General features: G+C 42.0%; 1 protein-coding gene across 4 annotated transcripts in view; it reads right to left on the bottom strand.

Moving 5' to 3' along the window:
- Positions 1–408: 408 nt before the first annotated feature.
- The window catches only part of Gpr155 (G protein-coupled receptor 155), a 40,081-nt gene continuing 26,706 nt past the window's right edge, over positions 409–13,783 (bottom strand). For 3 of the 4 annotated variants that reach the window (XM_057755078.1, XM_057755080.1, XM_057755079.1), the window contains exons 12-17: positions 11,461–11,565; positions 10,578–10,714; positions 9,084–9,179; positions 6,896–6,960; positions 5,566–5,703; positions 409–2,687 (exon numbers count right to left, since the gene is read on the bottom strand). In XM_057755078.1, coding sequence (XP_057611061.1) covers positions 2,387–2,687; positions 5,566–5,703; positions 6,896–6,960; positions 9,084–9,179; positions 10,578–10,714; positions 11,461–11,565 — 842 coding nt within the window. In that variant the 3' untranslated portion in view covers positions 409–2,386. The remainder of the gene's footprint in view (positions 2,688–5,565; positions 5,704–6,895; positions 6,961–9,083; positions 9,180–10,577; positions 10,715–11,460; positions 11,566–13,783) is intronic. The other variant, XM_057755081.1, reaches the window with a different exon arrangement.

Below are 13,783 nucleotides of genomic sequence, written 5' to 3'. Positions count from 1 at the left end.
ATTTTACAAAATACTTTTGCAATGTTGGCCCACACCTTTAATCCTATCACTCAGGAGGCTGGGGCAGTTGGAACTGTGAGTTCGAGGCCAGCCTGGTCTACAGAGCAAGTTCTAGGACAGTCAGGGCTGCACAGAGAAACCTGTCTCGATAAACAACTGCAGGAATGTAAAGGCCACCTTTTCCTGGAGAGCACTCTGTGATCTTGGACTCTGCTTCCGGTGTCACTCATCACCTGACCACTTATAAAGATGTCTACTGACAGCCTGCTTGCTCCAAACTCCGCAGAGCCAGAAGGTCATGAGACAGTCCCAGGAAACTCACTCAGAAAGCTCTGAGAATTTACAGACAAGACTTGGGTGGTATGGTCAGCATTATTTGGATCATTCAAGGAAACGATGTTAACAGTGCCAGTTAAAATAAGTATTTTATTGAGAAACGTGCTGTCAGTGAGAAAGGAACATACAAATATGTCCATCTGATAAAATTAGCTTATCCTTAACCCTAGAATTAATTCTAGAAACATCCCTTGAAGGCCTCAGTCATCTGAAACAGCAAATCACTCTGACCTATGGTTTTCTTTTAGATCCTCCCATGGAAAATAATGTTTCAGATCCCACCATCTGCGCAAACAGAAGAGCAGACTCAATGTGGTTCACTCACAAACAAAACAAACTCCTGCACTTGAATTCGAGTTGCTCGCAGGCATGTGAATTCTGTCTGGCGTCACCAGAGGCTGCTGGAACAGATGTTTTTGCACACTCCTAGGCATAGTTACAGTTGGGCATGTCTTTTATCCCCCTAAGTTTTATAGTGATGTTTTTCTGCCTAAAATATCCTATTTCCATGATCATAACATAACTAAGTATCATTTCTTTTTAAATACACTAGGCTTCCATGCAAGTTTTTTTTTTTTTTTAAATTATGCATTTGCTACATTAAAAGGGTCAGGGCACTAACCCCATAAATAATTTTCTAGGTGGCTCTTGTATATGAAACACTATGAGATAAACAACGTTTAGAATAAGTTAAACCATCACTGATACCTATTAATCAAGTAGTAGTTCAAAGGCTGTGCAAATTATCTGAAGGTAAAGCTTTATCTGAAGGTGTTATGTTCTGGCGTGGTGACCCTGGAGAAGAGTGTCTCCTGAGAGAAGAGGTGTTGAAATGGGATTTGCCCTTCAAAGGGTGAAGAGACAGAGCCCTTCCCTCTCGTGGGTGCGGCACCATCTGTGAACCTGAACCGAGGCCTTACCGGATGCTGAGTGTGCTGCCTTGATCTAGCACTTACTCTTACTTCTTACTCACTGTAAGGAAGACTTCCTCTTGCCCGTGGGCTATCTCATTCATGCCATTTTTTTTTTTTAAAGGCCTTAGTGGACTAAGCAACATCTGGTGTTTTTAGACAGGGACACATTAAAGACTAAAGGTAGGATGCTAGAATTTTAAATTTCTGACTACACTTTTTCAGTTCAGGGAATAAAATGCATTTTCCTTCTACAAGAGGATACTGTGAAAGTCCCAGAAGAAGTACGCATTATGGCAATACTTTTGATAACATTTAAATCAAAATGCTCAAATTGCTTAAAATTTTAGCTTGAAAGATTATAGAGATAATATTAATGTTCTTACTCTTCTCTTATTGGCACACATTAGTACTTTAGATAAAAGACAAGACAAAGCTTTAAAATTGGTATTTTATCAAAACTAAATTTAAAAATTACTTTAAAAAATAGTGGGATTAGCCAGGCATGGTGCACACACCAAGAGGCCCTGAACTCAGGAGGCAGAGGCAGGAAGATCAGGAGTTCAAAGCCATCCTTGGTGACGTAGGGAATTTGAGGCCAGCCTGACTTCATGAGGTCTTATCTTAAAAACAAAACAGTAGTTTTAATTTTCAAATGGGTAGTATTTGTCAAAGAAGTGGAAAGAAAAATAAAAGCTCTTACTAGAACAAATAAAAATCTGGGGGAAGTGTTATTGATAAATGTAAAGTTGTTAAGGTTCATTTTTAGAGCAGCAAACCTGCCAAATTTGGCAACTTAAAAATAACAGCCAGTTGAATACTGACTTTGAAATTATAGCGAACATTTACAGAAGGAGAAGATTTTAAAGTATTGGAACAGTGGTGCCTATAGCGATCATCGCAACCGTTATCAGAACGTCTGACTCCAGGCTTTCTCTGGCCGGTTTCGTATGTGCTTCCCTCTCTCCCCCCCCCGCACATGAGGTCATAGCATGTCAGGACAGGGTAGGAATGCATTTGCCACTTACAGGAGAGACGACAGAGGCTCAGAAAGGTAACCTGTCCCAGATCCCACAGCTAAAAGTCCCAGACGTGAGACCAGAGGGTGCGAGTCCAAGTGGGGATCTCGCCTTTGTAATTTAAGTCTTAGGGGAAAGTGAGGCTGGAGACGAGTGGCCGATTTCTTTATAGCTTTCCTGTTGGGGGGTGCTTACGGTCACAGCAGGAGGACTCTGTTCAGGACTCTTCTGAAGAAATCTGTAAAACAAATACTCATCGCGGAACTCGTATTCATTGGTGATGTGTTGGATAACTCCCCCCTGCACCAGTCTGTCTCCGTAGATCACAGCCTCACCGCGGTCAGAGGCAAGGCCCACTTCAATTAGCCAGTTCACCAGGTCACAGCCACAGAAGGTCCCGGCAGAGGACTTTGCACCACACCTGTGTGTCAAAGGAATGATTCAGCCGTATGTTCTGTGACTCTGGTATCAGCGCTGCGCGATGGAAGACGAGCAAAGGAAAACCAAAAGGAAGTGAGGACGGACAGCATGACAGGAGCATGACAGAAAAGGAAGTGTTCTAAACATGAAGGAGCCGCTACCCTTCCCGGCCCTGGTGAAAGATAAAATAAGCCAGTAATGCTTGTGAAAACAAACACCTCTTAAAATGACACAGATAAGTGTATCGCCTGAGAGAAGTTCTTTCTGCATGTGTACGTGTGGCACGTCCCTTGTTTTTGCATGTTTGAATTTATTGTGTGGGGTACACATACATGCGGAAGCCTGAATTTGACTGGGTGGCTTTGATTCTTCCTTATTTTATTTATGGAGGCAGAGTCTCTTACTGAACCTGGAGCTCACCCAGTCCTGCTGGTTAGTTTGCCAGATGGTCCCAGACTGATCCCCTGCCGCTGTCTACCTACTGCTGAGATTACAGGCAGGGCCACCCTACGGGCCGCCACGCCTGCCCAGCTTCTATGTGGGCTTTGGGGATCTCAAATCCAGTCTTCATGCTTGTGAGATAAGCACATTATCTACTGAACCATATTCCTAGCCCCCAAACAAAAGTTTGCCTGTTTTTTGTGAAAACTTTAATTTTCAAGAACGTAAGATATGTGATTACTATATTGAACAGTGTACATTAAGACAATTTTTGACAATAGTCTTAATTTTTTTTCTATGTGTATGGAGGTTTTACCTGTATTTATGTCTGGTGGGCACAATGTGCATGCATACACACACACACACACACACACACACAGAGGCATGCATACACGCGCACACAGGCATGCACACACACGTACACAGGCATGCACACACACACGCACACAGGCATGCACATGTGCACACAGGCACGCACACACGTGCACAGAGGCACGCACACACACAAAGGCACGCACACACACACATAGGCATGCACACACGCGCACACAGGCATGCACACATGCACACAGTCGTAAGATAATAAAAATCAAACTTCTTTAGGAAGCGTGCTTTGATTTTTATTTGCCTCTGGATTGTTTAATATTTGTCTTCCTAATGCAAATGTGGATTGGTTAAGTATGAGCAGATAAAGAGAAAGAAATGCAAAACAAGAGAACCAATTACATGAATTACGAACATTTTCCTACAAATGTGCACTAGACAGCAAGAACCTCCACAAGCGTCAATCAAGCTGTGAAATCTCGAGTGCTTGACAACAGGAAACGGGGTGAGGAGCAAGATGAAATGACAAATAGGTGTCAAAGACTTTAAAGCATTTCACCATACATACAAAGTTTCATGTCTAAGAATTAGAAAAAAGTGGGCTGGAGAGATGGCTCAGAGGTTAAGAGCATTGCCTGCTCTTCCAAAGGTCCTGAGTTCAATTCCCAGCAACCACATGGTGGCTCACAACCATCTGTAATGGGGTCTGGTACCCTCTTCTGGTAACACAGACAGAATATTGTATACATAATGAATAAATAAATATTTAAAAAAAAAAGAATTAGAAAAAAGTTAATAACAGAATTTTTCTCAAATATCTAAACTATCAATGTTAGAGTCACTGTCCGGGTCTTTTTAATGTAGAGGTGTACTTTCTGTCCCAGGCACTAGCTGGAGGTGTCTGTTTCTCGACTGCGGTGACCAGGCAGCTGTCGCAGAGCCTATGCGATAGGACAGCGTGTCAGAGAATGTGACTGGGACAGGCTGCAGATCCTGGAAAGGAGCAGGAATCAGCTGGTCCCTACCAGCTGGTGCCCATTCAGCCATCTGGGACCTGGTAGCTCAGCAAATGCTGAGAGTTCTGCTTCCTGGCAGTTGGCAAGCACAGCAACCTGGCAGATCCTGTGAGTTTTCTTATAAGAAAACTTTGGAGCGATGTTAAACTGCTCAGACTATCCGCAGGCCGGCGGTATCCTGAAGCTGTGCTCAGCCTTCCAAAAAGGTAGAAAAGTCACCTTTTTCCAGTTTATCACTGTCAGTGAGTGGGCAAGGCTCATCACAGACACTGGGCCCTCAAAGTAAGCTCTTTCCTCTACGGTGTATTATTTTACGTATGTGAGTGTTTTGTCTGCATGTATGTCTGCACAGCACGTGTGTGCCTGGTGCCCAAAGAGGCCAGAAGAAGGAGTCAGATCCCCTGAAACTGGAGTGACAGAAGAGTCCTGAGCCACCACTGGATGCTGGGGACCTAACTGGGTCTGAAAGGACAAGGGTTTTCAACTGCTGAGCCAGGTTGAGCAGGGTGGCACAGTGCTTAGAAACGAGCCGTCCTGAATATTAACCTCCAAACTTTTAGACATGCACCTGAAGGTATTAGGTTCCTTATTTTTTTGCTTTGTTTTACTTCGTCTTTCACGACAACTAAAACTCAGCGCTGTTATATTTGATTATTCATAGTTTATTGTTTCCAGCTGCAGCATATTTTGAACCTTCGGGATTAGGGGAACAAATAAAATGACTAGAGGTGAAATAAGTATCAGAGAATAAATTAAGAGGCAGGAATTTCACTTCATTCTCTTGACAGCATCGTTAGTAACATGAAGTGACATTAGCAACTAGGAGATGAGAACAGAAAATCCCTTCTAAATCTAGCGTTTTCCCCTGTGCTATGAGAGACACTAGTGGCCAACATGAAGAGAATGTTCATCCTTTACCACACAGGATCCTTTTCATATAGAAACCAGAAGCTACCTGACATGAAACATAAAAATAAAAATGAAATGCCATTTTTATATCTTATTCCTTACACTATAAACTCACCCACAACAATTAGCTTGTGAGAACCTGATATTAACAACTTGTTGTCTACGTTTCTGAAGCCTGCACCGGCTTACCTTCTCTCTCTGACGATGTTTCGGATGCACAGGTCACGGTGGTAATGGACGAACTGCTGACAGGTCATTTTGATTTCTTCAGAAACAGGGGACTCTCTGTTTTCTGCTGCTTCCTTATTGGTCCACAGGAATTCAAGCCTGAAAACCAAAATTTAAGCAGGCTGTTTCTTAGGGAAAGAAAACAAGCGTGAGAAGATCCAACCTGTCTCACCAAGTGGCGATTCCAAACCAGTCACCAAAGCTCTGTTATCAACACCCAGATGGCATTAATCTCTGCACCAGAAATGCCCTTGTCCTGCACCTGCTCTTAGAGCAGGCTGGGGTGAGGAGTGACCCACTGCATACTCTCTCCAGACGTGGTGGACCCACTTCAGTTTCTCCTAAGACGTTCCTTCTGTGTTTGACCTTTTTGAAGCATAGACATAACTTAGAAACCAAGCCAGATGTCTCAGACTGCCTCAGAAACTAAAATCAAAACTAAATGAACCAAGGTAATTATGGATTATGCATTTTATTGCACCATTTCCAACATTAGTAGCACAGAAACAAATGCCAGGATCTGGAGTATAAAGCAGTCCGTTCTGTCTATCCAGGCAATACAGCTGTTGACAATTGACTTGGCCGGCATTATGAAGCCGGCAACTAAGGTCAATGGCTTTTCTGTTATACTTTTCTTTTAGAAATGATTATGACCCTTAGCAACGACATCTTAACAATGACAGTGACGGTGGTGATGGACAAGGGGGCAGACGCTCTTGACTGGCGCTCCTTACAGAGCAGGTAGGTTGGATCCCATTACCACGTCTAGCATCTATGAATTTTCTCAAGAGCACATGAAGAACAAACATTTCCCCTGCCTCTCTTCCCACGCTCTGTTGAAACTTTTACCTTGCAAAGAAACCATGATCTTAGTTAAGAGAAACCTTCCTGGAAGCCAACAAAACCCCCAAAGTTGAGAGAATCCTTGAATTCTCTGCAAACTCTCAGATTTTAAAAAAGAGAAAGCCCACTGTCAAGGACAAAACCAGCCAGACATAGACTCTGACGGGGAGCACACCACGTACTACTCCCTTCCAAGTTTCCTTTAACTGTGGTAAAAGTTAGTGCCCATCAGTCCTTATTAAAATACAAATTACATCGCTGGGTTTGTAATACTTCTTATAATACTTTCTCTGCAATTATTTGCAACAAACATATGATTCCACAGATTACCTTTGTGTGGTATTAGTGGTTTCTTAGCAGATATAAAAGTATAAAGGTATCGATATTTTAATAGAATGACCTTGTCATCACCTTTAGGTACATAGGATTATTTCAAAACTGAATTTACCTTCTTTTGAAAGGTAGGATGATTAAATGTTTATCCAACCCAAAGATTCCGAAGGAAATAAATCCCTAGGGGAGAAAACAATCATTCTGTTTGAATTCAACCACAAAACCTTAAGACAGAAATGAAGACATTTAGTGCACGGGGAAGCAGCTGATAGTGATTAGAGTAACATTTTAAATTCTGCATACAAAGCAGACTTAAGTTCAGTGCCTGCAGGCACACATGACGCCCTGCTTGTTGCCTCTTCCCAATCATTCTGTCCTAGTAATTATGATGGGTGCTAAAAGCCAGTGCTGAAGTACTGTATTTGCATGGCAGCTCCCTGAAGCTACATGTTTTGATTTCCCCCTTTCTGAAAAGAAAATCTCTCCGTGTGTGCCTAACTACTTATTATTTTTTTTGTTGAAACTTCATAAATTTAACTAACAAGGGCTGTAATATCTAATTGTAATACAGTTAGTATTATGTTGTAGATAGAAAAGGTCCCCAAAGACTTATGCATTGCAAGCATGGGCTTTCAGGCACTGTTACAGGTGGGCCCAGAGGTGGGGTGGACACAGCAGTCTTCTGCTGAGTGAGACTGAGTTCTGGAGGATCTGACTCCCTCTTCCAGCCTCCACAGGCCACTGCACTCACGCGCACACACCCCATCTTCCCCAGACACGCCGTACGACAGACATACACATAATTAGAACATTTTAAACACAATATTACATGAAAGACTTGATTGTCTTAAGCTACAAAGAGTCAGAAGGGAGCATCTCACTACATCAAGTCCTGAAAGGGAAACAGGATTGGAGTGAGACTCTGTCTCCTGCCTTTGAGCCACTTGAGACAGAAGCTGTGTAGGCAGAGTGTGGAGCACATTCCTGCCATAGTTCTGTTCTGGAAAAAGCCCCGTGCAACAGAGCTTGCTTGGTTCCCGTCCTAGAGTGGCTCAGTCTGGAGTGGGCTTTCTGAGTGCAAAATGCTGAGGGGGGCTGTGGATTTACAGCCCAGAATTCTATAGTTGGATAATGTCAGCTCTTAAATAGTATCACAAAGTGAGACTGGTATCAGATGGCTCTGGGCGCCCATGTTTGTCCCTAATGGACGGTTACATAATGTGTTTCTTAATACTTTGTTGGTTTTCTTCCAATAACAATGTCAAAACAAACAGGAAACTCTTCGAGTGGAAGACAAAACCATGTAGGAGCAGAAACTCACAAAGTTCATATTAGTTTACCTAATATGGCAAAATATTTCAAATTTAATAGGTGATGATTTCCAACACAGTATTTTTCAAATTGACATTCAGTTTATGAACGAATATTCTGTAATCAAAAAGTAAGGGTTTGAGTTGGGGATGAGGTTCAGTGTAGTTACATGGACCACATGTACTGGTTCGCCTAGCATGTATAGGAGAAAATTCAATCTCCAGCACCTTCAAAAGGAAGTGGTAAGCAAAGCGGGTGGATGAAAAGATCAATTTTTTTTTGGCAGATATTTGCCAGAATTTAAAATGTTATTTTTCTTTAAATAGCCTTTTTTTTTTTGTTCCAGTGCTAGGGATTAAACCCAGAACCTTCAAGATGCCAGACATTAAATATCAATTTTAATAGTAAGCTGAGAGGGAAATGATAGTATCTATTGTATAGGTATTTTAGTGTTTACATGAGATAATGAACATAAAATCCTTAACAAGGGTTGGTACATGGTAGACGCTAAAGGAAAGGCTACTACTGTGTCTGCTAAAATGGATTTATTTTGTCACATGATTTTTGAAATACTGATTTAAGTGCCTGCCATTCCAAAAAGCAGGCAATGTTTAGTAGTGTAGTGGCCAAACTAAAAGGCTCAGAGAAGCCTGCTATTTTCCAAGTGAGTTATGAAGTTATGAGAAATTTAAGAAAAATTTGGGGACATCTTGTTCCTACTTAAATCATTATTCTTCATCTCAATGCCAAAGCAAAAAAAAAAAAAAAGTCCTTGGTATTTCTGATTGAAACACTCAGCATACATTCTGATGACTTCAACCAATATCCTAATTCATCTCTACCAGGAGACAGGCGGCAGCTGTCAGCTGTCATGCATACCAGCAGCTGATAAACAAACAGAACCCTTTGGATAGAAAAGAAAACAATGTCTGCATCCCCCCATCCACTCACCCAAGAAAACAGAGCCCCCTCAGTGCTCAGTAAATAAATACCTGGCCAAAGTTAAACACGGCACAGAAAAACTGCAGTTCAACATAGAGCCGCCCCGTCTCGTGGTTGAACAGCCACCACAAACAGCTGGAGAGATTCTGTAAAGGGAAGGGAAACGTACTTCAAAATTAAGAACGAGAATCATTTCTCTCCACCCAGCACACACTATGATAACTTCTCTAGCTGATAATTAGGGGAAAAAAGATTAAAGGAGAAAAACACCGAGAGAATCTACACTTGTCTTTCCAACAAGAGGTTTCAACCTCTCCTCTTGACAGATGCCATTCAAACTGTCTATTCTGAACAAATCCGCAGCAGGAAGACAGGAGCCATAATACAGGAGCTTACATAATGTATCAGGACTGCCGACTAGCCTACACAGCATGGATTTTAAAATTAGCTTGACACAATAAAACAATTATATCACTAAGCAGCAGTTCTTGGCAGCAGTTCTTATTTTTCAACTTTTGCTTTTGGATGGCCGTTAAATGTTGCGAGCGTCCAAGTACGCAAAGACCGCAGAGGCTGTTGGCCTCTCTCCCATCTCTAGGGAGGCACACTTGAACCGTCTTAAGGGATTAACTGTAACAACTGATAACGCACAAATGAGGGCAACAAATAAAAGCCTTTCTGTAGTTAAAGAAATGTACACAGTAAAGGAAAGTATTGAGCTTATAAATCATAACACTGGGAATCCTTCAATACTGTATGGCAGCCCGAGGCCTCTATGGTATCTGAATACGCACGACCCCTTTGGGAAAGGATCAGTAGAGTGCACCTGTGTCACCGAAGTGCTTCTAGACTTTGGTGCGGACTGCTCAACTTCGGGAATCTACCAGTAGAAAAGACAATGCCTGGAAGTGTTTATCAGGGCATTTTGAAAAATTATGAACAATTCATAAAGAAGTGTTTGATGTAAATTATGATATTGCTTTTCTGTGGTTACTGGAAGGTAATTTAAAACAATGGCTTTGAACACTTCAGTCAAGTAGCCTCGTTAGACAGGGGTGGAAAAAAGCGACATCGAAGCCTGAGTGTTTTCCTGTGTATGTGTTTGCCTGGTGCCCACAGAGGCCAGGAGAGGGTGTCAGATCCCCGGTGGTTGGAGACGCTGAGTAGCTTTTGTCCTCTACAAGGGCAGCAAGTGCTCTTAACTGCTGAGCCATCTCTCTAGCCCCGGGAAATTATTTTTAAAAGTTTATTTGAAAAATACCTTTAGAGAGATAATTTAGCTATGTGTCCACTTTCAGGAGTAAGTGGTCTTGCATACATCATGGAAATACTTTGTTCTGACAAACTCCAGGTTCAAGAGCACAGAAGTCTATACGGAGAACAGAGCAAGCCACTCATTCCTTGTCCCTTATCCTTGTGCCTCAAACATCGAGCTAAATGTTAAAATTCAGATGACCTAGCCACCATACTTCTGCAAAGGTTCCTCTGAGAGAAGGCAAATATTTAAAGAAACAAGCCCAACTAGAAGCAGAAGAAGCCTTTACAGCAAACAGGCCAATGATGAGAAGCAAACACAACAGGACGTGGCGAGTCAGTTGTGGGTCTCCAGTCTGCAGGTACTGCTCCTCCTCCTGGGCTAGGATGCAGCTCTGGGAGTCACAGCGACTCACACAGTGGTCCGCTGCAAAACAGTGAGCACAGGTGTAATTATTTCATGGTGACGTCCCAAGAGGGACAGCCCAGAAGCACGCTCGGTTAAGATGCGGGATCTGTCAGCGAGTCTGGAGAAGGCCCTCACGTTATGTTGGAGAGTCTCTCTGAGGATGCAGAAGCAGCGTGTGGCAGTTCCTACCACACACTTAACAAGGGTTTCCGCCTACAAAATTTATGTTATATAATAATGACATATAATTTAGACATACTTCATATAGTTTACATATACTTTTAAAGGCTGAACTAATAAAGTTTTATCTGTGATAAAGCCACATGAGCCACAAAGGCTCTATTGTGTCCTAGTCTGACAAACCATGAAACAAATGCCCTATTACCTCTTACATTTCATGAAAGAGCTCAACTAATTAATTAGTCCTGACTCTAGAGAACAAAGCTAGGGGGACAGTCTCAGCTTTTAGAAGAAGAAAAAGGCCAAATTTCAATGTTTCATGGATTTCCCACTTCAATTAACCTTTGTTTTTTATTTTGAAATGTATTCAGGATTGAACCTAGTGTTTCATGATGTTGGGCAAATACCACTGAGTAACCCTCAGGCATGTGGGTTAAATTTATTGGGAAATCTATTTTAATACTATCTTTAAGAATTTTATTTTTTAAACGAGTGTTCTATTTCTATCATCATGATCTTATTATCACTTTCTCCGTCTTTTTGGAAACATATTCTCAAGCCATGTATAGTCCCAGGCCACTTACTTTTCTCAAAGGAAGAAGGCACAGGTCCACTGGCACTTGTGTCTGTTACTGGCTCTATTGATGGACAGCGTAAGTCTCCATTTCCCAAGGAGCAAGAGCAGCAACCTAGACAGAGGAAATAGTCTATGAAGGTAGAGCCCAACCACAACAGAAACGCACAGGTTCAAAAGATGCCAACCATGCCCGAGCCACTCAGGATGTCTCTGTGAAAACGTTTTCTGTTCGGGCCTGTATCTACGTGTGCCTATACAGCGGTGAGCAGTAAACGGGGTCAGACAAGTGATCAGCTCCCTTACGAGTCCCCTCACTCAATGAGACAGGGAGAATTGTGGCCTACATGAACCCACCTGCCTGTGTCTTGGACTAGCTAGCTGCCTGCCCCAGCTATTGGACAACAGGCATCCCCTTCTTCCTGGAAGCCCTCTCTGGGCATGGCTAATAGAATCCTCTTCTAGGTTCATCTCAGCAGTCCCTTCTTCCAAGCCCTTCTATCTCACGAGTCTGGAAGATTTGGCTGAAGCAGCTCTACCTTTTTCTTTACAAGCACACATGGCTGAGCCTCCAGCTGGTTTATAGGCAGGATGCTCTACCCAAGCCACAGTGAGCCATGCTGCATAGCTGTAATTTTCCTCTGTGCTGTTTATCTATATATTTGTTTATTTAAATGTTTATTTCCTCAGGTAACTGCACACAGTGACCTTTAAATATTTTTTAAAGTTATATAGGCATGGGACTTCCTGATATGGATTGCAAAATGAATAGAAGGAAAACTTCAGTGATAAACTATTAAAATGTACATGCCAGGATATGAGTAATACTTAGACTTGACCTCTCCTTGATAATGTACTTAAGTTCTTAGGTGATATTCTTAAAAATGAAAGGATTTCAAAGTACAAAAGCTATTATCTATAAGCCATTATAAATGTCTTTTTAATTTTAAGATAATAATGCCACCTCAAGGTTAGAAACAGAACCACAGAATAACAGAAAATAAATTATCTTGTCTAGTTCTGTTCAGAAATATGAAAATTTAAATAATAAAATTACATAAAAAAGACATAAAAATTAAGGAACCATGTGAGGCCAGAACATTCAAATAACATAGTTCCCGGGCATGAGCACCTGCATGCACACAGATGTCACATAAATAAGCAATTATGGCCTCTGGGGAAAAATTACTTGGCAGTTTCTTCCTCAAACATAAGGGTTCATCAGTGGCTGTCAGCTTTCTCTTTATTAGACTAACATTTTTTGTTAAATACACTGTTTTTATTTATTTTCAAGATTTATTTATTTATTTGGTGTTTTGAGACAGGGTTTCTCTGTAGCTTTGGTGCCTGTCCTGGAACTAGCTCTTGTAGACCAGGCTGGTCTCCAACACACAGAGATCCGCATGCCTCTGCCTCCAGAGTGCTGGGATTAAAAGCATGCACCACAACCGCCTGGCTGGTTTATTTATTTTTAAGATTTATATATTTCTGTTTTATGTACATGAGTGTTTTGCCTACATGTGTGTATGTGCACCATGTGTGTGCCTGGTGCTCAAGGGGGCATCTGATCCCCTGGACCTGGAATGTGAGCCACAATGTGGGCACTGGGAACTGAACCTAGGCCCACTGCGAGAGCAGTGAGTGTTGTTAACTACGGAGCCATCTCTCCAGCCATATTAGCTGAACTCTTGACCACATAATAAAATGTGATCCAAATTTCACAGTATTTATAATACAAAAGTCCTAGGCCTCTAACAAATGTGCAACAAGGGACAAAGGTAGAGTAACTATGTTGAATTACCAAACTAGAGAAGAGGCCAGGATGGCCGTCTGAGGTGTTATGTACTTTCACTTCTAGTAAAGCAGAAGAAAGCAGGATTTAGGAGAGAAACGTAACCAGACCTTTTTCCTTAACAACATGGGTAAACAGGTACTTAAGTAAGAATTTAACTCAAGCACTCTCTGTGATAGTATCAGAGAATCATGGCACTCACCCAACTATATTCCGTATAAAAATAATATTACTAAGTATATATGGTATGTCTGATACCTCACTAGGAACTAGGGCTAAAAGACAAATCAGAAATGGTATTTACAGGCTTGTGGTAACAACAGCAGTTACCAAAAAGCGAGATGAGGGAGGAGGCTGTGAATACAGTGCAAGGGGAGAGCTCTCCCGGAGCGTTCCGAGGTCCTGGGTTCAATTTCAGCCCCACAAAAACAAAACAAAACAAAAAAACTGCAATGAAATTAGGGTTGTAGCCGGGCGGTGGTGGCGCACGCCTTTAATCCCAGCACTCGGGAGGCAGAGGCAGGCGGATCTCTGTGAGTTC

Source organism: Chionomys nivalis, chromosome 22 (genome assembly GCF_950005125.1).
Source record: "Chionomys nivalis chromosome 22, mChiNiv1.1, whole genome shotgun sequence".
NCBI lineage: Eukaryota > Metazoa > Chordata > Mammalia > Rodentia > Cricetidae > Chionomys > Chionomys nivalis.
This window is presented reverse-complemented; position numbering and strand designations above follow the sequence as displayed.